The 26117-nt window shown below is 45.1% G+C and overlaps 1 protein-coding gene across 3 annotated transcripts in view; it reads right to left on the reverse strand.

Moving 5' to 3' along the window:
• The window catches only part of DPP6 (dipeptidyl peptidase like 6), a 974485-nt gene that overhangs the window by 355892 nt on the left and 592476 nt on the right, over window positions 1–26117 (reverse strand). For all 3 annotated transcript variants that reach the window (XM_018046661.1, XM_018046659.1, XM_018046660.1), the window contains exon 2: window positions 16801–16915. In XM_018046661.1, coding sequence (XP_017902150.1) covers window positions 16801–16915 — 115 coding nt within the window. The remainder of the gene's footprint in view (window positions 1–16800; window positions 16916–26117) is intronic.

A 26117-nucleotide genomic window follows, 5' to 3' on the forward strand; every position in this document is an offset into this window, starting at 1 on the left:
TGATGCTGAGGCTGAAGCTCCAGTACTTTGGCCCCTTGATGTGAAGAGTCAACTCACTGGAAAAGACCCCAATGCTGGGAAATATTGAGGGCAGAAGAGAAGGGGATGACAGAGGATGAGATGGTTAGATAGCATCCCTGACTCAATGGACACGAGTCTGAGAAAACTCCAGGAGAAAGTGAAGGACAAGAAAGTCTGGCATGCTGCAATCCATGGGGCTGCAAAGAGTAGGACACAAATGAACAACAAAAATAATGAAATACGTCAGTGTGGGAGGCAGACACCGTCTTTTCCTCTCCAATTTTTAAAAAGGCAAGTGCAAACCTTAATGTAGATGAATTTCAGCTCCTTTCCTGGTGGTCGAGATGATAAAGAATCACATTTTGAAGCTGAGAGGAGCCCCCCGGGGAGGGGAGAGGAGCCGGTGTGGGCGCTCAGTGGGAGAGGCCAGGGACGCAGAGGTGGGCCTCATGGCGAGGGTGTCACCGGGGCCGTGGCATCCAAAGCGGCCAGTTCCTCTCCCTAGCTCTGCTGGCTCCGGGGGTCCACTTACATGCCTGCCTTCAAGATGTGGCCGCCGTGAAGTCACTGGAGGCATTCAGTAATGTTTCCCTTTGTTATCAGCTTCTTTGGACGGTTCTAACACGTGGCCACAGATCTGATCATTTAAAAGATAAATTTATTCTCCCATGGTTTTTGGAGCCCAGAAGCCTAAAATCAGTTTAAACGGGCCAAAATCAAGGTGGGCTCCTTGGGAGCTTTAGGGCACAATCTTTTCTATTTAAAAAATGCTTTAATTGGAGGAGAATTGCTTTATAGTTACATTGGTTTCCGCCATACAACGTGAATCAGCCATAAGCATGTACACATGTGTGTGTGTGTCTGTGTGTGCGCGTATCTGTGTGTGTCTGTGTGTGTATCTGTGTCTGTGTGTTTGTGTGTGTGTCTGTGTGTCTATGTGTGTGTGTGTCTGTGTGGGTGTGTCTGTTTCTCTGTGTGTGTCTGTGTGTCTCTGTGTGCGTGTCTGTGTGTGTCTGTGTGTGCGTCTGTGTCTGTGTGTGTGTGCCTGTGTCGGTGTGTCTGTGTGGGTGTGTCTGTGTGTGTGTTTCTCTGTGTGTGTCTGTGTGTCTCTGTGTGCTTGTCTGTGTGTGTCTGTGTGTGCGTCTGTGTCTGTGTGTGTGTGCCTGTGTCTGTGTGTGTGTATCTGTGTGTGTGTGTGTCTGTGTCTGTCTCTGTGTGTGTCTGTGTGTGTCTCTGTGTGTGTGTTTCTGTGTGTCTTTGTGTGTGTGTGTCTGTGTGTGTGTCTGTGTGTCTGTGTCTATGTGTGTATGCCTGTGTCTGTGTGTCTGTGCACCTGTGTATCTGTGTGTGTGTGTCTGTGTATCTGTGTGTGTGTGTATGTCTGTGTGTGTGTCTGTATATCTGTGTGTGTCTGTGTGCCTGTGTGTGTGTGTCTGTGTATCTGTGTGTGTGTGTATGTCTGTGTGTGTGTCTGTGTATCGGTGTGTGTGTGTGTGTCTGTGTGTGTGTCTGTGTGTCTGTGTGTGTGTATCTGTGTGTGTCTGTGTGTTTGTGTGTGTGTGTCTGTGTGTGTCTCTGTGTCTGTGTGTGTCTGTGTGTGTATTTGTGTGTGTGTCTGTGTGTGAGCATATCTGTGTGTCTGCGTGTGTGTGTCTGTGTGTGTGTGCCTGTGTCTGTGTATCTGTGTGTCTGTTTCTGTGTCTCTGTGTGTGTGTGTCTGTGTCTGTGTGTGTCTCTCTGTGTATGTGTGTGTGTCTGTGTGTCTGTGTATCTGTGTGTCTATGTGTCTGTGCGCCTGTGTGTGTATCTGTGTGTGTGTGTGTCTGCGTGTCTGTGTGTGTGTCTGTGTGTGTTTCTGTGTGTGTCTCTGTGTGTGTGTGCATATCTGTGTGTGTGTTGTGTATCTGTGTGTCTATGTGTCTGTGTGTGTGTCTCTGTGTGTCTGTGTGTGTGTCTGTGTGTGTCTCTGTGTGTGTCTCTGTGTGTGTCTCTGTGTGTGTGTGCATATCTGTGTGTGTCTGTGTCTGTGTGTGTGTGCCTGTGTCTCTGTGTGTGTGTCTGTGTGTCTTTGTGTGTCTGTGTGTATGTGTGTCTCTGTGTGTGTGTCTGTGTGTCTTTGTGTGTCTATGTGTCTGTGTGTGTATCTGTGTGTGTGTCTGTGTCTGCGTATCTGCATGTGTGTGCCTGTGTCTGTGTGTTTGTGTATCTGTGTGCGTGTGTCTGTGTGCCCGTGTGTGTCTGTGTATCTGTGTGTCTGTGTGTCTGTGTGCCTGTGTGTGTCTGTGTATCTGTGTGTGTATGTCTGTGTGTTTGTGTGTGTGTGTCTGTGTGTGTGTATCTGTGTGTGTTTGTGTGTGTGTGTCTGTGTGTGTATCTGTGTGTGTCTCTGTGTGTGCATATCTGTGCGTGTCTGCGTGTGTGTGTGCATGTGTGTCTGTGTATCTGTGTGTGTGTGTCTGTGTGTATGTCTGTGTGTCTGTGTATTTGTGTGTCTGTGTGTCTGTGCATATCTGTGTGTGTCTGTGTGTCTGTGTGTGTGCCTGTGTGTGTGTGTGCATGTCTGTGTGTATCTGTGTGTGTGCCTGTGTCTGTGTGTCTGTGTATCTGTGTGTGTGTCTGTGTCTGTGTGTGTCTCTGTGTGTGTTTCTGTGTGTGTGTGTTTCTGTGTGTGTGTCTGTGTATCTGTGTGTGTGTGTGTCTGTGTCTGTGTGTGTGTCTGTGTCTGTGTGTGTTTCTGTGTGTGTGTGTGTTTCTGTGTGTGTGTCTGTGTCTGTGTGTGTCTCTGTGTCTGTGTGTGTGTTTCTGTGTGTGTGTCTGTGTCTGTGTGTCTGTGTGTGTGTGTTTCTGTGTGTGTGTCTGTGTGTCTGTGTATCTGTGTGTGTCTGTGTCTGTGTGTGTCTCTGTGTGTGTGTGTTTCTGTGTGTGTGTCTGTGTGTCTGTGTATCTGTGTGTGTCTGTGTATCTGTGTGTGTCTGTGTGTGTGTGTGTCTGTGTCTGTGTGTGTGTATCTGTGTTTGTGTGTGTGTGTCTGTGTGTGTATCTGTGTGTGTCTCTGTGTGTGCATATCTGTGCGTCTCTGCGTGTCTGTGTATCTGTGTGTGTGTGTCTGTGTCTGTGTGTGTGTTTCTGTGTGTGTGTCTGTGTGTCTGTGCGCCTGTGTCTGTGTGTGTGTGTGTGTGTGTCTGTGCGCCTGTGTCTGTGTGTGTCTGTGTGTGTGTGTGTGTTTCTGTGTGTGTGTCTATGTGTCTGTGTATCTGTGTGTCTGTGCGCCTGTGTGTCTGTGACTCCTCCCTCTTGAGCCTCCCCCACCACTCCTGTCTGCGTCTCTTCCAGCTTCCGCTGCTCTGGGTGCTCCGTGACTTGGGGCCGAATCACTCCGGCCTCTGACTCGGGGCCGCGTGGCCTTCTCTCTGTCACATTGCCCTCTGCCTCCACTCACAAAGGCACAAATGATTCCATTTATGACCCACTGATAGTCCAAGAAAACCCCGCATCTCAAGCTACTCAACACAACCACATCTGCAAGGAAGCACACTCCTAGGATGACGGTTCCAGGCGTTAGGACGTGGGCATCTCCTGGGACCTGCCTTTTTCCTGCCTCATCCCTCTCAACATTTGCTCCCATTTTCAACTAACCCACCACTTGATAAGGTAGCCTCTGAAAATGCAACAGTTATACATTTCCTGAACTTTTAAAAGGATATTGAAAAAAAGAAAAAGAATGTGGATAAAGGAAAGCAATGGGGAAAAAAAGACTGATTAGATCTGAGGTTCTATAAATTATCACTTAACCTATTTTCTGTGATTTTATTACCTCACCTAAAAGCACAGATAATCAGGGATTTGGGTAATATGAAACATCAACCCAAGAAAGTGCATATATCTATTACTCCTCCTTAAGCGATCAATGTGGCTGAACCAGGGTTTAAGGTGAGAGTTATGTCTCAAAGAGAAGGCAGGTGATTTAACTTCATCCTCTTCAGTCCCCCGAGCTGCCTAATACATTGTGGACAACTTCTCTCTAGTTCTCTGGTTTTATTATTTCCGTTGATTTCTGTGCTCTGACCTATACGAAGAAACTCAGCTTAGACTCCTGAATTGCTACCTTTGGGTCCTAACCGGTCAGAGTCTTCCTTAAAATAGCACCTCCTGGATCAGCTAGCCCCTTGTAACACATGGTCTCAAAGGCTCCCAAAATCCACGTGAAATTTACCAACAGGCTCTCCTCTAAGCCAAGCAGTAGACTCCAGAGAAAACCAGAGTGCCAGGATAAGACACACTCCTTTTCAGGGCTTACAGGCAACTGTGCCTTTAAAGTAGGATGCATAATGTAGGAACACTTTGAAAAGTGCCCCTTTATGGACAAATATGGAGGCACACTTGCCTTAACTTAGAGTCTTCACGCAAGTGTGAATAATAAGCATCTACCGTCATCCTTGCGATAAATGGCTCTTTAGTGCAAGGATTCAATAAATAAGCAAGATTCACCTAACAATCCTTCTAGAACTAATGATGAAAAGTCAGAAGAGAGACTGTTAAGATTCTCCTAGGGACCCACTTCTCAAGACTTTGGAAGCTTGCAACTAACTGTAAGGTTAGTAGCAGTATAAATTAATTCTTTCTTTCATGAGAATCTGTCAGAACTCCCTCTTTTCAGATTTGTTTCAATTTAAAGAATGGTGCAAACTCACTGTTCAAGTTCAAGGAATGCAGGCCTCATTCCTCAAGTATTTCATAAATTGAGGAGTCTCATTACTTATTGTGGCAGGCACTACGCTGCCTCCTCAAGAGCCACAGCCCTCTGTCAACTCAGCAGAGGTGAATTTCCATGAAATACATGCTCTCTCAACCCTTACAGCTAAGGGTGTTCATGTAATATCATTATATGAACAAGCTTCCTCCTGGCTAGTTTTGGAAAAAGACAGAAATACATTAGGCAGGTTCTAATTTTCCCTTCCTTTTGGTGAGGGTGTGAGATGAGATGCATGGTGCCGCTGCAGCTACTTTGCCAACATTAAGATGATAGCAGCAGAGAAACATGGTCTTTGAGCCACTGAATCATCCTGGGACTGGCTAGGTCTGGACTTCTTGTTTGTGAAAACATGATAAATACCTACCATTTGAATTACAGTATTTTAGTGAGGTATTTTATTCCATATGGATAAAAGTACCCTAATGGATATCTCCTAACATCTGAGCTTGGATAAATGCTCAAGATGATTCCAAGATGGTTAATGGACTGACTGGATCCATGAGCTTCCTGAAATGTATCCACATTTTTATGAGCCTGTCCCCCTTCCAATGGCAAGATCAACTGTTGTTCAGTGTCTAAGTCATGTCAGACTCTTGTGACCGCATGGACTGCAGCACACCAGGCTTCTCTGTTCATCACGATCTCCCTGAGTGTGCTTAGACCCATGTCCAAAGAGTCAGTGATGCCATCCAACCATCTCATCCTCTGTTGCTCCCTTCTCCTCCTGCTCTCAATCTTTCCCGGCATCAGGGGAAATGATAAAATCATCATCTGTGGGCTTATCACAATAAAAGCAGTTAGGACGGATCAGTTGTTCCAGATTGTAGGAGCCGTTAGAGTACAATCTGGAATCCAGTGCCTCAGACCCTCCTAACACTCGTCACATCCTGCCAGTGCTTCCAGGCCAGGCATCTGCTGTCCAGCAAACACGCCAGGCTCATTATGGTTCATGGTGACCTTCCTTCTTGGATTTCCTCCCATTAACACAAGGTATGTGTTTCAAATTCTTCATCCTCCAAAATATCTTCCACATACGCTTCCTGTCCTCAGCGATTTCTCCCATATTCTGGATTGTCATAACAGACACTATCTGTATCACGCATTTAAATATAGCACTTGGTCTTCCTCAGCACTGACACATTAACTGTAATCAGAAACAACAGCAAGAAGAGGAGCAAAACAGAGACACACTATTTACTCAGTTCATCTGCTGGCTGGTGGGTGTGCAGGGAATCTACAGACACAACCACAGATGCCCAAGTGCAAATGAGCAACACAGGCATGTATTAAGCACCCTATATGTCCCGTGACAGGACACCTGGTCACAGTCATTGATAGTAGATGGACAGTGACAAGACTGGGACATGGGGGGTGAGTTTAATGTCGGAAGGAGAACAGAGAGAAAATGCCTATAAAAAATGGGCAGGAAACAGTATTTCTACCAAAAGAACCCAATAGGAAATAGTAAGGCATATATCACTTGTTACGAAATGAACAGAAGTTATTAAAGTACTGGTGGTGTGCAGTTTCCATAGGGATGATATGAGACCTCATGAAGAGATAATCCATCATCAGTTGAAAACTGGATACAAATAGGACTTAAAATAAAACATTAAAACACATGAACACACTGAACAAAAGAACCAGGTATAAAAAATACACATCACACGATCACATGAACAATGTGAATGTAACACATATAACATCATGCACAATTATTTTATGACGTTAAAAGTTAGGCTACCTTTGGGGAGATGAATGATGAGAATGGGCATGGGGTAGCTTTGGGGATACCGGCTGCATTCTGGAACTTTTGGATTTGGGTACAGACTACGTAGTCTGTTCAGTTTGAAAATTCACTAAACATTAGAATATTATATGCAAATTCATAATGTTTTTAAAACATCTGTCCCAGAATTTTAAAAGGATAGGCTTAAAACACTGGGTTACCACTTCATGCCAATTAGAAGGACCAGTCATAAAATCGGAGACACTGACAACAGCAAATGCTGGTGAGCGTGTGGAGCAACGGGAACTCTCATTCACTGCTGGTGGGGATCACCATGGAGCAGGTCCTCGGGAAGACGGCTCGGTGGTTTCCCCCAGGACTACACACTCATCAGACCGTCCAGTGATCATGCTCCTTGGCAACTACCAAAGGAACTGAAAATTTATGTCCCACCCAGAACCTTCACACAAATGTTCACAGCAGGTTTATTCATACCCATCAACACCTGGAAGCAATCAACATGTTTTTCAGTGGGTAAATGGATCGAGAAACTGAGGTACAGCCAGACAGTGGGATATTATTTAGTGCTGAAAAAGAAATAAGGCTTCCCTGGTGGCACAGTGGTAAAGAATCTGTCAGCCAATGCAGGAGAACAGGTTTGATCCCTAGTCCAGGAAGATCCCCTGGAGAAGGAAATGGCAACCCACTCCAATATTGTTACCTGGAGAAACTCATGGACAGAGGTGCCTGGCAGACTACTGTCCACGGGGGCAGGGGTCTCAAAAGAGTAGGACACAACTTGGCAACTGAAAAACAGCAACAAAAAAAGAAATAAACTCTCCAAGGATGACAGTTCCTCCAGGAAGGAACCTCGAGCGCACACTGCCAAGTGACAAGACGCCAATCTGGAAAGGGTACACACGGTCCACAGCCATATGGCATTCTGGAAAAGACAGAACTATGGAGATGGTATCTTCTGGGCAGCACAGGTGGTAAGGAACCCACTTGTCAATGCAGGGGACATAAGAGATGAGGGTTCAATCCTTGGGCGGGAAGACCCCCTGCAGGAGGAAATGGCAACCCACTCCAGTATTACTGTCTGGAGAATCTCATGGACAAACGAGCCTGGCGGGCTACAGTCCATAGGGTTGCAAAGAGTCAGACGTGACTGAAGTGACTTAGCACGCACACATGGAAACAGCAACAACAACAACAACAACAACAACAATCAGTGGTTTCCAGGCATTATAGGGGAAGGGAGAATGGACAGGGCACAGAGGACTTTTAGGGCCGTGAAACTACCCCATGCGATGCAGTGAAGGCGGATGCATGCAATTATAAATCTGTCCAATGCCACAGACCGTGCTCCCTGAGGGTGAACCTCACCGTCAACTACGGACTTTGACAACGACGTATCAATGCAGGTTCATAAACTGCCACAAAGGCACCACCTGGGGAGGGATGTTCATGATGGGGATACCATCCATTTCTGGGCATGCAGAGGCTATCCCCTGGGTAACTCTACCTTCCTCTCAATGTTGCTGGAACCTAAAACTGCTTTTAAAAAGCCAAGTCTATTAAAAGAACCCATGGAAATTTTGTTTCAAAACTCAGACAACTAGCAGTAGCAACTATTAAGTAGAAGGATTCTCTTATATGTAATTTTAACATATAATTTTCCCACATAAACCCATCTCCTCTTATTTTGACTGTGGTGTAATTTCAGAATGCTTGATTGTTTCTGGCTTGGATGTTTCTGACTTACATGCTCTTATAGCAGAATCTAATTTACGAGCTGTATGCTAATTTGCTAGATTTCTCTCCCTCTCAATAAAGCCTATTGGGTCGAATTGAACATTTTTTTAAAAAGATAAGCTGAGAGCTAGCAATGCAGTTATAGACATTAGATATAAATCAGATAGTTATGAAAATTCCATTCTGTAACAATCATTTCTACATTTTGTTCCCACCCAAAAGATTAATGAGTCTTATATTCTGATAACCTCTGCTTTGCCTTTAAAGTTTACCTTCAATAAGACTTCCAAATACCCAAGGCTTTTCGTTTTTATACCACCTAAAGGATCCTAATGTTTTCCGTCACAAACCAGTGTCCATCTTCTCTACAGTGAAAAACCATAAAAGTCAAATGTCAGGGATATTTTAATGCAAATATGATCCTGGTGGGTTTTTAAGCTCCTACAACCATAATTGTGGTACTAAAGATTATCAGAGTCCTTTTCATCAGAATACAAGAGTTATAGCTGCCAAAAAAAAAAAAAAAGGCATATGCTGTGTGTGACCTATCGCAGACATATATTTAATATCTGAAAATAAAAAAGGTAACTTTGAGTCTATTATTCCAAAGAGAAATTAAGAAAAGAGCACAGACTAGCAAGGGAGAAATGAATGACAGGACTGAAAAGGACACATTCTCATCTGGTTAATCCCTTTGGAACTAAGATTGCCTTAAACACTTTTAATTTGATTTTTAAAACATAAATTGTGCATAACTGGTGATAATTAGGCTGCACTACAGAACAAAGGTACTTGTCGCTCAGAAGTAAGGTATCGCCAGGACGTTCTTGGAGAGCCTGAGGCACCAAAGGCGCACTCCATCACGGCCCTTCCCAAGGATACTTCCCAAGTAGGAAAGGGACCCACACGTACTCAGAAATGTTTTCGCCAAAAGACTGAATCCAAGGAGTTCGGAATGGATTTGAGGGTTAAGTAGAAAGTGGATACTGCACTCTGAGTTTCAACCAAAATCCAAGACTGAAAAAGAGGGAGCACTTGAAAAGATAATTGTTTAAATACATGATATGAGTTTCAAGTCAGGCTAGGAAGCAGCAGCAAGTCTGCAAGGGGTGCACTCAAGACTGTGCATCTAGGTCCAGGGTGTTATTACTACCAGGACGCTCTACTTTTCAAACCTAAACTTCCTCCCTCACGGGGGAGAGCCACTCCTGCCCTGGCTTGTGGAGACACCAGGAAGATAGAGGGGGGTGTGCAGGCACTTGGGGGCCCGTGGACAAGGTGATGGCCATGCCGTGTGTTACATCAAAGATTCAGTAATTCACAACACAACAGGTCTTTAACCAACAACGAAAGGGAAAGTTGCTCAGTCGTATCTGACTCTGTGACCCCATGGACCAGAGCCCACCAGGCTCCTCTGTCCATGGAATTCTCCAGGCAAGAATACTGGAGTGTGTAGCCATTCCCTTCTCCAGGGGATCTTCCTGATCCAGGGATTGAACTCGAGTCTCCTGCAATGCAGGCAGATTTTTTTACCATCTGAGCTACCGGGGAAGCTCCCCAGCCTCACCTATAACTTCTGTTTTAGTTTTGCCTAATGACTGTTCAGTCACTCAGGCACGTCCAACTCTTTCTGATCCCATGGACTGCAGCACATCAGGCTTCCCTGTCCTTTACCATCTCCTGGAGCTTGCTCAAACTCATCTCCATCGAGTTGGTAATGCCACCTAGCTATCTCGTCCTCTGTCGTCCCCTTCTCCTGCCTTCAATCTTTCCCAACATCAGGGTTTTTGCCAATGAGTTAGTTCTTCACATCAGGTGGCCAAAGTATTGGAGCTTCAGCATCAGTCCTTCCAATGAATACTGACGGTTGATTTTCTTTAGGATTGACTGGTTTGATCTTTTTGCAGTCCAAGGGACTCTCAAGAGTCTTCTCCAACACCAGCATGCTCAGCCTTCTCCATGGTCCAACTCTCACATCCCTACATGACTACTGTTAAAACCATAGCTTTGATTATATGGATCTTTGTTAGCAAAGTAATGTCTCTGCTTTTTAATATGCTATCTAGGTTTGTCATAGCTTTTCTTCAAAGGAACAAGCATCTTTTAATTTCATGGTTGCAGTCACTGTCTGCAGTTATTTTGGAGCCCAAGAAAATAGAGTCTCTCACTGTTTCCATTGTTTCCCCATCTATTAACCATGAAGTAATGGGACCAGGTGTCATGATCTGAGTTTTCTGAATGTTGAGCTTTAAGCCAGCTTTTTCACTCTCTTCTTTCACCTTCTTCAAGAAACTCTTTAGTTCTTCACTTTCTGCCATAAGGGTGGTGCCATCTGCATATCTGAGGTTATTGATGTTTCTCATGGCAATCTTGATTCCAGCTTGTGTTTCTTCCAGCCCAGCGTTTCAGATGAAGTACTCTGCATGTAAGTTAAATAAGCAGGGTGACAATATACGGCCTTGATGTACTCCTTTACCAATTTTGGACCAGTCTGTTGTTCCATGTCTGGCTCTAATTGTTGCCCCTTGACCTGCATCCAGGTCTCTTAGGAGGCAGGGCAGGTGGTCTGGTATTCCCGTCTCTGCCATGGTGGGAAATTCTCCGCGTGCACTCTCTGTCTTTCTTGGTGGATCTGTGCTGTCATGGAGAATACGTGCATCTTCTCTGCCCACAGTGCATCCAGCACTTAGCTCGATGCCCTCAGCCCCTCACAGGGATCCTTCACGTTCGATCGATGGATAGGCATTATGAGTCCATGTGACGGTCTGCATATAGGTGAATTTGAGAAGGCTCTGGAGGATCTGACGTCCTCTTGTGTCTGGCGGAATTTTGACGCTGTAACAAAAGCCACTGCTGCATCAAGGGAGAGTGACGCAGAACGCCAGTGATGGGAGGCACTCGCTATTGAACCAGCCCGTCCGACCATCCTAAACCTAGGACACACAGCCCTCCAGCAGCACAGCCCAGAGAAACACTACCTATGAAAGTCCAACAGAACCAAAGGGTCAGGCAGGCTCAGCCGCAGTTTTATTTTCACAGACGGATAAAAGAAATCCCACTCAAAGCCTTTCCTGGAACTCAGGGATTCACTAGAGCCTCACCTTCATGGTGGTTGCCCCTGGCAACTGGCCGTCAGCATTCAAACAGAGAACAGAGTGGCGTGTTCTGTGCTCTTATTTACTGCAGAAGAGATGCCGCTGTGACGGTTCTGGCTGCACAAGAACTGAATGTAAAAAGCTTTCAGGATTAGCAGCTGCATTTGAGAGAAGAGAGACTGAGGCGTGGCTCACTGTACAGCTGGGGAGACCCAGGGACGGCTCTCTGCCTGATGCTAAGTGGGGCATCTGGAAGGAATGTCCCAGGACTGACTTCATGTCCCAGGCATGAAGTTGTTCAGTCTCAGACATTTCCCACCCAGCCTGGTTGCCCTGGACCGCAGGCATGAGGGGAGCCTCCAGCAGCCCTCCCGTCTCCCTGTGAAGTGATGGAGGCCTGAGCCCTCGGATCCTGGGAGACAGGAATGCTCACGCGCCTTGGGGAGGAGGGGGATGGCAGTAACTGCAAACTGCCCAAACCGTTGCTGCTCCCTAATCCCCAAAGTGAGCGATGGGCAATCACAGCCTCAGAGCTGCAATGGCCGTTGTATGCACTACACTTGTACGCAAAGAAAAGCAAAGGCAGGAACATGCTTCCTGATTTCTGGAGGAGATCTCACTCCCTTTCTATTAATTAAAAATAGTTGCCAAAGTCCCCAACGCTTATGAACTAATTTTTAATTAATATAAAATATCAGCAAAATTATAAAATAGAAGAGTCTAGAAAGTGAAAGTGAAGTCGCTCGGTCATGTCCGACTCTTTGCGACCCCATGGACTGCAGCCTACCAGGCTTCTCCGTCCATGGGATTCTCCAGGCAAGAGTACTGGAGTGGGGTGCCATTTCCTTCTCCAAAGAAGAGTATATGTCTCTCCCAATTCCCTTCCCCAGTCCCTCTCAGATCTACGCATCTAGATTCCAACAGCCGCATGGAAGTTTTCCTGTCCAGTCAGATGCTCTGTTTTGAATTGTGAGTCCAAGTGACCCAGGAACTCTGATCTCATCATAAACCTAACTCACAGAGCAAGCTACAATTATTGGAATGTCTCTATGGACATCTGTCCCTGGAGAAGGAAATGGCAACCCACCCCAGTATTGTTGCCTGGAAAATCCCACAGACAGAGAAGCCTGGAGAGATACAATCCATGGGGTTCCAAAGAGTCGGGCAGAACAATTTTGACTTTCACCACTTCACCTTATTCAAAGAGGCTACGTAATTTTACATTCCTACTAGTACTGTATGAGGTTCTAATTTTTCCACATCCTCACCAATATTTGCTATTTCCTATTAAAATATATACATTTTGGGGGGATTTGAATTGAAGGGTATTATGCTAAGTGAGGAGAAGGCAATGGCACCCCACTCCAGCACTCTTGCCTGGAAAATCCCATGGACGGAGGAGCCTGGTAGGCTGCAGTCCATGGGGTCGCTAAGAGTCGGGCACGACTGAGCGACTTCTCTTTCGCTTTTCATTTTCATGCACTGGAGAAGGAAATGGCACCCCACTCCAGTGTTCTTGCCTGGAGAATCCCAGGGACGGGGGAGCCTGGTAGGCTGCCGTCTGTGGGGTCGCACAGAGTCGGACACGACTGACGCGACTCAGCAGCAGCAGCAGCAGCATGCTAAGTGAATAAGTCAGACACAGAGAAAGACAAACACTGTACGATCTCACTTATACGTGGAATCTAAAAAGAACAGCAAACTAGTGAACATAACAAAAAAGCATTAGACTCAGAGATGAAACAAACCAGCGGCTACCAGTGGGGAGAGGGAGGGGAGGGCAACCCAAGGGCAGGGCTGGGGCGCACACGGGTGAGTGCACCACAGGTTACAAGGGCTCATTGTTTACTGTGCGGAATATACCCAGTATTTTGCAATAATTGTAAATGGATTGCAACCTTTAAAAATAGTGCCAAAAATACATATAAAATTATATATATATATCTCTCCGTCCTGCTGAGTATGGAGTGGTACCTTAATATGTTTTCATTTGCATTTCCCTGATGATTAATGATACAGAGCATGTTTTCTTAGTCTTACTGGCCATTTGTATTTCTTTGGAGAGATGTTGTTCAAATTCTTTACTCATTTAAAACTGAACTGTTTGTCGCATGATTTAAGCTGTAAGAACTCTTTGTATACTCTGAATACTAAATGTTTATTGAATATATGATTTGCAAATATATTCTCCCATCCTGGGGGTTCTCTTTTCACCTTCTCCATAGTGATCTTTGAAACAAAAAATATGTTTATGTTGATGGAAGTGTTATCTATTTTTTCCTTTGGTTGCTTGTGCTTTTGGCGTCATATATGACAAACAGTTTCCTAACAGACTGGTTCCAAATAGGGAAGGGAGTACATCAGGGCTGTATATTGTCACCCTGCTTATTTAACTTCTATGCAGAGTACATCATGAGAAACGCTGGGCTGGAAGAAGCACAAGCTGGAATCAAGATTGCCGGGAGCAATATCAATAACCTCAGATATGCAGATGACACCACCCTTACGGCAGAAAGTGAAGAAGAACTAAAGAGCCTCTTGATGAAAGTGAAAGAGGAGAGTAAAAAAGTTGGCTTAAAGCTCACCATTCAGAAAACAAAGATCATGGCATCTGGTCCCATCACTTCATGGCAAATAGATGGGGAAACAGTGGAAACAGTAACTGACTTTATTTTTGGGGGCTCCAAAATCACTGTAGATGGTGATTGCAGCCATGAAATTAAAAGATGCTTACTCCTTGGAAGGAAAGTTATGACCAACCTAGACAGCATATTGAAAAGCAGGGACATTACTTTGCCAACAAAGGTCCGTCTAGTCAAGGCTATGGTTTTTCCAGTGGTCATGTATGGATGTGAGAGTTGGACTGTGAAGAAAGCTGAGTGCCGAAGAATTGATGCGTTTGAACTGTGGTGTTGGAGAAGACTCTTGAGAGTCCCTTGGGCTGCAAGGAGATCCAACCAGTCAATCCTAAAGGAAATCAACCCTGAATGTTTATTGGAAGGACTAAAGCTGAAGCTCCAATACTTCAGCCACCTGATGCGAAGAGCTGACTCACTGGAAAAGAGCCTGATGCTGGGAAAGATGGAGGGCGGGAGGAGAAGGGGACGACAGAGGATGAGATGGTTGGATGGCATCGCTGACTCATGGACATGGGTTTGAGCAAGCTCTGGGAGATGGTGAACGACAGGGAAGCCAGAAGTGCTCCAGTCCATGGGTTCACAAAGAAGTCAGACATGACTGAGTGACTGAACAACAGATAGTATCACGATACTTTACTGTAGTTTCAGGGTAAATTTTAATATCATAGATGTAAGTCCTTTAGCTGTTCTTTCTCAAGATTGTTTGGCTGGTCTGAGAGCCTTGCATTTTCCTATGAAGTTTAGAATTGGCCTGTCAAGTTCTGCAATGACACCAGTCAGGCTTTGACATGGAGCAGGTTGAATCTGCGGATGATTCTGGGAACTGCTGCGTGTTAATAGTGGCTCACCCTCTAACCCATGAGACGGGATATCTTTCCATTTGCTAAGATCTTTAATTCCTTTCAATTACGTTTCATGGTTTTCAGTGCACAAGTCTTACATTTTTATTGTTAAATTGATGCCTAAATGTCTTATTTCCTTAGAAACTAATGTAAGTGGAATCATTTCTAAACTTCATTTTGAACTGCTCATTACTAGTGTACAGAAATATGAATAATTTTTGTATAATTTTGCATCTTCCAGTGTTGCTGAACTCACTTATTAGTGATGCTTTTGTGTGTTTGTGGACTCCAAGATTTCTTTACACAAGTTCATGCCATCTATGAATAGAGACAGTTTTACTTCTTTCTAACCTGGATGTCTTTTCTTCCCCTTGTCAAGGATAACCTGGTATTCAGCAGGATCACTGCTAACCATTTCAGTGTAAAGTATGATATGAGCTGTGGGTTTTTTATAGATGCTCTTTTTCAGGTTGGGAAAGTTTCTCTCTACTCTTCGTTCGTTCTGTGTTTTATAGAGGGGGGATTTTGAACTTTGTCAAACGCTTATTCTGTGCCTATTGAGATGATCATATTGTTTTTTTTTCTGTCTTTATTCTACAAATCTGAGTGTACTACCCTGATTTTTCATATGTTAAACCAAATTTTATTTCCTGGGATAAGTCCCATTTGGTCATGGTATATAATGCTTTTTTGGTTTGGTAATTTGGTTCACTTTGTTAGTATTTTGTTATGCTTTTTGCATCTATGTTCAGCAGAGACATTGGTCTGCAGCTTTCTCGTGGTTTCTTTATTGAGTCTTGGTTTCAGGGTATTTGCTGTTGTTCAGTTGGTCAGTTGTGTCTGACTCTTTCTGACCCCATGGACTGCAGCACACCAGGCTTCCCTGTCCTTGACAATCTCCTAGAGCTTGTTCAAACTTAGTCAGTAAGGAAATAGCAACCCACTCCAGTATTCTTGCCTGGAAAATCTCATGGATAGGGGAGCTTGGCGTGATCTGGGGTTACAAAAAGCTGGACATGACTGAGTGACTAAACAATAACAGCAACAATAAATTAGAGCTAAACATACCTGAAAATTTGCCTGCAATTTTTGTACCTGTCAAAAAATGCATTTTTTCCATCATAAAGTCTCATACCTGTATAGTCTACTTATTGAGGACTGGAGCACCTTTTTGTCCACACAAGTTGACACTTAATACAACAAAGGAGAATGGATAGTCACACACAGTTTATATATGGCGATAATGCTCTCCTATCATGACCCCATACGTCTATCTTATGGGCAAAGGCTTTCTTCTGTCCTAACCTCACCACTCTCCTGCTACTAAATTCTCACCTCTCCACTGAAGTCCAAGTTCACACATGACTTTCTCCGTGAACTTTCTCATGAAGGGCTTTATCTCTTTCTTCTCAACTTCTATACAACTTCTATTTGAAACTTTCAATAATCCATGCCTATATATGTTTTTTTTTTTTCTGTAGACTTTCGCTGACAATTTTTGTGAGTTTTTCTTCCCTGAGAGATTTCTGATTCTATTTCATGCTTCCTTTATTTCAACAGTAGTATCTAATAAGTAGTTTATCCTTAGCTCACACTTAAGATATATTATTTTAATAATGTTAATTCATCCCTGATAGAATACCCAAGAATACCATGAGACATATAAAATCATTACATTTATAAGGGCAAAGTCTTTATTTAAGCTGATCAAGTATAAACAAATATTTTTGAATTTTAATACATGCCAAGAATTTACCCTAGTCAGGAATTGTCTGACAAATTCATAGCATGTACAATGGATCTTTTTCATTGAATGCATATTACATCATTTTACCAAATGGCACAATGAGAATTAGAATCGAGGGAACATAAATTGCACAGTAGGCTGTTAGAAAAAAATCGCCAAGTAAAATCATGCCCTCTCTCCCTCACAGCACCTTGCTTTCCCAGGAATAAACGTGAGTACCTGGCGTCAGCAGGATCACCGAGGTGACGATCAAGGAGCAGATGACCAGGATGACAAGCAGCGCGATGGCTATTCCTTTCCAGTTTCTCTGTGGAGGGTTACTCCCCACGAGCTCCTGAAACGGCAGCACGAAAGAGAAATCTGTGAGTCAAATCAGGAACTAAGATAACCAAGTAACCACACTTCAGTCAAGTCAGGATCTCGGGTGTAGGCTTCCACGGTGGCTTGGTGGTAAAGACTCTGCCTGCCAAGGCAGGAGACGCAAGAGACGTGAGTTTGATCCCTGCTCTGGGAAGATCCCACATGCCTCGGAGCAACTAAGCCCTGGACCCCAACTGCTGGGCCTGCGCTCCAGGGCCCGGGAGCCACGACTACCTAGCCCACGCGCCGCAACTCCTGCACTCTCACTCCCAGAGTCCATCCTCTCACAACAGGGGAAGCCGCCGGTGCCAAACGCGTGCACTGAAACTGGGGCGTGGTCCTCACTCCCTGCAACTAGAGAAAGGCCCGCGCAGCAAGGAGGACCCAACACGGCAAAAATAAATAAAGAGCTCCGGGGTATTCTCATCCCTGAAGCGGAGATCAGTTCCTCTCTCTTCCTTCTGCCTCAGGGTCCAAAGGACCCAGGCTCCCTTCCCCCATCTTATGGCAAAGCTTCATCTCAAGAAGAAAGTGATATTATGTTATGTTTACAGCCTTTTCTGTAACTTAACGCTTTTCCACCCAACAGACTTGGTTCCACATTACAGGGTGACTGACTATGGAGTTTCTCATTGCAGTCAACTTATTAAATGCCATCAGATCAAACCCAGGTATGATACAATTTCCAGCCTCAACCTCTCTCATCTTTCTCTTCATTGACACCCACACTGTGAACTTCTATTTCAGCTATGAAACTCAAACGTTTATTTAGCACATACTAAATGCCAACGTTAATCAATGTCTGCCTACTTCTCATCATCTTGTACCTTCTTCCACCTACAGCTCCTCAAATAAAGCTTCAAGGTTTCCCAGGTCTCACTTCACTAGGTAACCCATCTATCCCTTTTCTCGGTTCTTAGTCCCCTCCACAGAGCTGTATTTGTATTACAGCAGGTACTGAGGGTGAGAGGAGGGATCTGGAGACATAGCTACGGATAATAAAGATTTACTAAATCTAGGAAATTAATCCAGCATATTAGCTCCTGAGACCAAACTTGCAATTTCAAATCAGTATGATTATATAACTTACAGTCCAAACTAGGATCCTTGGGGAGACAAAGGGGGTGATATTAATAAACAATAACAAATACAATAGTTACATACTAATAATAATTATTATTAATTATGCAAGAGCGACAGGAACTCTCCAGGGCAAATTTAAGCATAAGGCCACACCGCAAATGAACTACTCACTACTGTCTATACATAGATCACAAAATATTCTCTCCTGTAGTACGACTGCAACTCATATTAACTGCAAGTCAAAATGCAACAGAATGGAGATAGTGTCAAAAAGTAGGTAATGTGAGGCATAGATACACCTTTATCCCAGGCTGAAAGTTCATTAGAATGTATCAAATGGCTGCAAATCAAAATGAAGACAATATTAACCACCGGACAGCAAATAATTAACATTTGACCTCCAAATATTTAATACTGGCTATCCAGGCTACAGAATTAAGAAAAAAATTGACGTGAGCTAATTAACACTGGCCATCCAGGTTTGAGGACCATTGTAACTTGAGCAGGAAAGAGTGCTACAGGTTTTAGAAATTTTGACCAGCATTCTTATGTGCCATCGAGAACTTAATTTGCCTATTAAAAAGTGGCTTTCAGCATTTAAAAATAAGACTAAACATAAGCATGAAATTATGACAAAATGTATACTGAGCCAATCTCCTTTCCTATTGGATAGAGCTTTCTATGCGAGGAAATCACTGGCCAATGACAAGAAGCGATCAGATCTCACTGATTGAGCAGCTTTTCATTTCACCTGAGCTTACAGAGGAAACAAGCCCTTCTCACTAAGAATGAGAAGAGCGTATGTCTTGCAGTAGCACACTCCTTACGCTCTCAGATGTGCAAGATCACTCACAGACCCAAAGCAGACATTTCTCAAGTACTGTTCAGATTAAACTCAGAGTCGACATCCAAAATTTGAACCATTTCATACTCCAGATCAATCTTTCTCAAGACAGAGAAGAATTAAATTAGTGATATTGTCTTCATCAGCTCAAACAATGGATATCTTTCAAATTTTGTTTCTAATAAGAATAATCTCAGATTTGAAATTTTGTTTTAAACACATTTATTAACTTCTATGCAGAGTACATCATGAGAAACGCTGGGCTGGAAGAAGCACAAGCTGGAATCAAGATTGCTGGGAGAAATATCAATAACCTCAGATATGCAGATGACACCACCCTTATGGCAGAAAGTGAAGAGGAACTAAAAAGCCTCTTGATGAAAGTGAAAGAGGAGAGTGAAAGAGTTGGGTTAAAGCTCAACATTCAGAAAACGAAGATCATGGCATCTGGTCCCATCACTTCATGGCAAATAGATGGGGAAACAGTGTCAGACTTTATTTTGGGGGCTCCAAAATCACTGCAGATGGTGACTGCAGCCATGAAATTAAAAGACACTTACTCCTTGGAAGGAAAGTGATGACCAACCTAGATAGCATATTCAAAAGCAGAGACATTACTTTGCTGACTAAGGTCCGCCTAGTCAAGGCTATGGTTTTTCCAGTAGTCATGTATGGATGTGAGCGTTGGACTGTGAAGAAAGCTGAGCACCAAAGAATTGATGCTTTTGAATTGTGGTGTTGGAGAAGACTCTTGAGAGTTCCATGGACTGCAAGGAAATCCAGCCAGTCCATTCTAAAGGAGATCAGTCCTGGGTGTTCTTTGGAAGGAATGATGCTAAAGCTGAAACTCCAGTACTTTGGCCACCTCATGCAAAGAGTTGACTCATTGGAAAAGACTCTGATGCTGGGAAGGATTGGGGGCAGGAGGAGAAGGGGACGACTGAGGATGAGATGGCTGGATAGCATCACCGACTTGATGGACGTGAGTCTGAGTGAACTCCAGGAGTTGATGATGGACAGGGAGGCCTGGCGTGCTGCGATTCATGGGGTTGCAAAGAGTCGGACATGACTGCGCAACTGAACTGAACTGATTAATATTAGATGCCCTTGTAGAAGTTTATATGAAAAAGACAACTAAAATGGTGTACAGAGACTTAAAGAAAACAACTAAGACTTTTAGTTTGCATCAATTTTTTTTGCATCAATTTCTTGAGTGGCCAGGAGCATAACTAATATACTCGCAAAAATGCAATTGAATGAACGTTGCAGCAATGTTCCAGTAGACCTTTCCCTGGCCCAAGTACACTCACAGAATGGTGTCCAAGTCTGGGCTGAATATCGTTAGAGATAATGATGGACAGAGTATGTCCATAAAGAGGATACCAAAGAGAGACACTGCAAAACGTCATATGAAGCAAGGCTAAGGGAAGAGTTCAACCTCAAAAATCAAATAGTTAGAGTCTCTATTTGAGGTATTACATGCAAGAGAGAGAAGACTTCTGCAGAGCTGTAGAAGGCAGAGTTGCAATCAAAAGGAAATTTCACAAAGACAAAATTATGTAAAACAAACAAGACTTCGGAATTTCTACCCATTTGCATTGCTCATGACAGAGCGGGTTGTTTCACCAGAAAGTGAGGAAGGTGGATGAACAGCTCGCAAGGATGCAGGAGGGCCAGTCCAGGAAAGGAGGTGGAGAGGAGAGATCTTGAAAACTTCAAACACAGGGCACCTTCTACGGTCACACAGGGCATGGGAAAGAAAGATGCTGAGATGTCTCGGCAAGTGGGAAAATGAATGAGGGTCAGTTCAGAAAAAGGACAAAGGCTCTGCTCCTTCATGCTCACTGGGCTAAGAAAAGATTTTACAGAGAAAACCAGTTCAGTATATATTATTAGATGGAAGAATGCACAATAATATAACCAAACAGGTGTTGATAGCAGAGTCTGCTTAGGTGATTCTGGATCATTGACGCCATTTCTTAAGCACGGATGCATCACACTGTCTTTCAGGCAACACTCTTGCATTTAGAAAGCAGTGTCATGATGCATCACACTGTGTTTCAGGCAACACTCTTGCATTTAGAAAGCAGTGTCATTTCACTCTCAGGAAAGCAGACCGTCCTTACTAAATTCCGAATTTTATTTTCAAAGGTAACTTTTTAAACTACGCAAGCAATACCGCTACAATAACCATAGGAAACAAAGAGGAAAAACGCACGAACAACCTCGGCAGCCCCAAAAGAGCCCAGAAGAGCCCAAGTTTCCATATTCCCGTCTTCCTCTCCAGGGCTGATGTGTGTGCATATTCAGCTCTTTTCATGGGTATTTAACAATAACCAGAACATAGATCTAGAATTCAGAGTAACCGTGAACATCCAACCTGAGCATCTGATTTGGCATCCCAAATTCAGACCTCCTCATCTTAACTTGTGTAGGAATTGAATGATCAAAAATTTGAGCAAAACTGTTCCCGTTTCTCAAGAAGGGCAACTTTCCCCTGCAATGTTGAGCTTCGGTAGTGCATTTCTCAACATCATTACGTATTTTTTGCCTAGAATGATGAGAATGAGGCTGTGATATATTCCCTGTTCTGTTTGGTACCACATGCATACTGTGGAGATCCAATAAAATTTAATTTACAATTAAACACTGGCCTGAGAAGGTGAACGAATCCCCCATCCATCCATCCATCCATCCAATATTTATCCAAGGCTTACTCTGCCAAGCCCTGTTCTGTGAACTTGTTATGCATTGTTAGCAACTCGACAAGTCCAGCAGCTTTCATTTTTCCCATATCCCTTTCTTGTATCTTAGTGTAGGGACGGGGGCAAACAATAAACAGACAAACCCACCAAGAAAGCTGCCTCCCCTCTGTCTTCACCTGCAAACGTGGAGGAAAGGCCACGTGAGGACAGAGAGAAGGCGGCTGGCTGCAACCCAAGGAGACGGCCCTCACTAGACCCAGCAGCTGGGGCCCTGACCCTAGACTTCGGTCCCTGGAACCGTGAGAGAGAAATCTGTGTTTAAGCCACCTGGTCTGTGGCGGTGTGTTATAGCTGCTAGACTTCGGTCCCTGGAACCGTGAGAGAGAAATCTGTGTTTAAGCCACCTGGTCTGTGGCGGTGTGTTATAGCTGCTCCAGACAGAGTAAGACACAGGCTGACACCTGAAGGCAAGCAATTCAGGGAGAGGAAGAGGCAGTGTGCACTCTGGAGTGGAGGGCGGCAGAGAGACAGTGGCCTGGGGGCCACGGGGATGAGGGTGGGGTGACCACGCTGAGCAAGGAGGGTGGGCGTGGGCAGCCAGGAAAGCAGGGTCTGGAGGCCACAGCACAGGTTTTGGTGTTTCCTCTAAGGGCAAGGCATGTGAGCACCGCAGGGCATGAACCAGACTCCCACAAGAAGACCCCCAGGGGAGCTGCTACATGGAGGGCAAAGAACAAGGAAAGAAGGGTGTGTCCAGAAGGGACCCACTAGGAGGCGCGATGGAGGTTTGTCCCAGGTGGCAGTGGTGCAGATTGTGAGAAGGGGTTAACCCTGGGCACATGATAGAAAACGCCAGTCAACAGTGCTATTCGGAGCAGAGGATACGCGATGGGGACACATTTATACGCCCCTCCTCCACTTGGAGCCCCCTCTGAGGAGCCTCATCTGCAGGCTGCAAGCCACTTAAGGAAGTTATCCTGATGCTCATGATCACGACGCCTGGTATGAAACCCAGGGCACCACAGCGCCCGGGGACTGTGGGCAGAACGGATGAGTGATTCTACAGATGCCTTTATGAGAAGGAGCTTTGGCATTTGCCTGCACATCTGTCAGAGACGCAACTGTTGACTGATGCAGAAAGTAAAGCGTTAATATGTCTGATTGCATGAACTATGCCATAAATAGCAATCGGTCCTAAAAGCCTAATGCAAACTGACATCTAAGGCTGCCAATTCCCTCGTACCTAGTGACGTAACTGTTGCTCATACTTATTTTTAGCTCAGACAGAAAGAAAACAAAGAACTAAAACCAAACAACCTTTTCCTGGGTCATTTGGTTGTTTTAAATATAAAATTCATCTGCCCAGAGTGCTATTATCTTAGCAGTTCCTAATCAGAGCTTGATATTTTCTTTGCCAAGGTCACATTAGTTACAGACCCCACGATGTCCTGTGAACTGATTCAGAAAAGACTCCGTTGGATGCTGACTCCCCTGCAGGGACCACCTGCGCCCTTACAGCAGGTCTGCTAGAGAGGCCCTCTGCTCTCTCTGCAAAAATCTGACATCTCTTTATTTTACTTATTTTGACCGTGCTGAACAGCATGTGGAATCTTAGAGACCTGACCAGGGATTCAAGCTGTGTCCTCTGCTTTGAGAGAGCAGAGTCTTAAACCACGCGGCGGCCGGGGAAGTCCCAAACTGCAGCGTCTTATTTCGTCCTGAGCTCCATGCGCCTTCATCACACCTCGTGCCTTCTGATGGGGAGTAGAGAATCAGATGGAAACTCAGGGGTGATTATTTAAACAAGAGACACCAAGACTGCAAAGGTGGAGAAAAGAAAGGAAGGGCGGGGACGAGGAATCCAGAGTGCGGCTGTCAGAGGATAAATGCACACGTGTCTGAAAGCCCGTTAACGTCTGTAGACGCTACAGAAACCGGAATCAACGTTGTGTTACTATTGACTGTGATCCAAACGATGTCTGGGCAACACCTGACACGCGATACGGGGAAACTCAAAAGCACACCAAACTTCCTGTCCTGGATGAAGAAGGTAAAGGGTGCAGAGACCAGATTTCCTCCATCCACTCTCTTCACACCAGAAGCTCCAACGAGGGGAAATGAGCACTTTAACTTCTGCTGGGTCCCCGGAGTAGGGCGGTGTAGGTTGCAGCTGAGAGACGCCACCACAGTGATGCAGAAATAACCACCTCGCCTCAAGTACTGTGTGCGCTGTGGCTAAAGGGACACAGGGACAGCCAGCAGGAGTGAGACTGGAAAGGCTTCCCCAGTGGCCCGGAGGTTAAGGCTTCACCTTCCCATGCAGGGGGGCGTGGGTTCAATCCCTGGTCAGGGACTAAGATCCCACACGCCTGCCAGCCAGAAAACGAGAACATGAAACAGAAGCAATCCAGTAACAAAACTCAATAAAGACTTTAGAAATGGGAAGAAAAAAAAATGGTGCACATTAAAAAAATATTATAAAACAAGAGATGAGGCTGGAGGCTGACTTCTGCAGGACACTAGGGGTTGTCCTAAAGAAGCTCCCCATCCCGGGGGACGAGAGCACAGGAAACTTCAAGTCAGGAGCGACGGGGGTGGTGGGAGGAGGGCAGGGGCCACAGCGACAGCTGAGGTCCAGGCCTCGCCGGCTGCGACCGGGACAGCTGGCCATTGCATGTTTTATTTCCCTTTGTTGAAGGCAGAGAGGTCAACCAGATGGCCCACTCACCAGGGGAGGAGGAAGTGAATTCAATTATTTTTCTCAGAATAATCCATCTTTGAGCTAATCAATTTCATCTTCTATCATCAAGCAGCTTTCCGAAGAAAACTAAGGCTAGGAGACGGGCTCTGGCTCTCAAAATGGAAATCAAAGCTGGGACATCACTAGACCCAGGTTTAGGTCGCTGATAGTTTAAGTGTCCCCAGAGGACAGATGGGAATGGCAGCCCCGTGGAGACCGGGCATCCTTCACAAGGGGGACTCTCCACTCCCTGGAACACCCCCTCCTGTGACAGCGCGCGTGAGTCCTCTGAGTCCTCTGGGCATTCTTGCTAGCTGTGATTGTGAGGGATGGCTGAGTGCTGTGACCTTGAGACACTGATTAACGCTGATGCCACTAGTGACTCTCAACTGATTACAGGGCTGGGGGGCGGCTGGCAGCCACTCCTGAAAGACAGAAACATCCAATGATGTGTGAGCAGCGGGCAGGGCTCGTGTTGGAGGGCAGAGTCTTACCCTTCAAAAGGCTTCTGCTGACTTCACTAATTTGAGGTTGCATTTGGTTGACGGGCCCTTCTTCCTAGGACTGATGGTTCCTTATGAATCGTCGTCATCTTAGTGACAGAGAGGAGCTGCCATGCCCTGGGGGTCTGACTCGCAGTCAGGTGGCCCTCCTTCCCCTGGACGCTCTCCACCATCTTTCTCTAGACTACACGGACACCCCAATCCTTAGGCTGTTCTGAGTCCTCCACCACGCTCTTTGCCAGCCTTACTGTCTGAGCTGGGATCCACTCTCCTTTCCTCCTATGAACTTGGAAATTCTGAAGTTGACTATTTGACTTAACGTGGCTTTAACCTAACATTGCTGTCTGAGGGCACAGCCCTTTAAAATCAAACCCACCACTGTTAGAGCAGCTGCCATCTCCACCTGGGCTTCCCTGGCAGCTCAGTGGGTAAAGAATCCACCTGCAATGCAGGAGACCTGGGCTTGATCCCCGCGCTGGGAAGACCCCTGGAGGAGAGCATGGCAACGCACTCCAGTATTCTTGCCTGGAGAATCCCATGGACAGAGGAGCCTGGCGGGCTACAGTCTGTGGGGTCGCAAAGAGTCGGACACGACTGAGTGACGAAGCGTGCATGCACGCACCTGCTACCTGCGGCTCAGCAGCACTGTTTCCAGAGCAAGCCCCTATCCTATAAGTTCTCCTAGATGAAAAGGAAAAAACAGGCAAAATATTGACTGTAATTATCTGTCTTAAAAATTTTTTTCATTATTTTTACCCACAAATTCAACAACAGAGCTGAAATAATTTTATGCTCTTTAGTTTAACTGACAGTGTCTGACAGCTTCTTTATGAAATTAATTTAAAACGTTAAGTCATTCCTGTTGCAGTGAAAAGGAAAAAAACAGGATTGAGTTTTTCTCTTTCCTTTCTCTGAGAACAAAGACAAAGAAAACAGTGAGCAGGCCTAAACATTCCTAGTTTTTAAAGCCTCATGGACTGTAGCCCAACAGGCGCCTCTGTCCATGGGATTCTCCAGGCAAGAATACTGGAGTGGGTCACCATTCCCTTCTCCAGGGATTTTCCCAACCTAGGGATCAAACCGGGTCTATGCATTGCAGGAGGCTTCTCTGCCATCTGAGCCACCAAGAAAGTCCTTTTTTTTTTTTTTTTTTTTTACTTTCATTTCAGTGCAGTTGCTCAGTCATGTCCGGCTCTGCGACCCCATGAATCGCAGCACGCCAGGCCTCCCTGTCCATCACCAACTCCCGGAGTTCACTCAGACTCAACGTCCATCGAGTCAGTGATGCCATCCAGCCATCT

The sequence above is a fragment of the Capra hircus genome, chromosome 4 (genome assembly GCF_001704415.2).
Source record: "Capra hircus breed San Clemente chromosome 4, ASM170441v1, whole genome shotgun sequence".
Lineage (NCBI taxonomy): Eukaryota > Metazoa > Chordata > Mammalia > Artiodactyla > Bovidae > Capra > Capra hircus.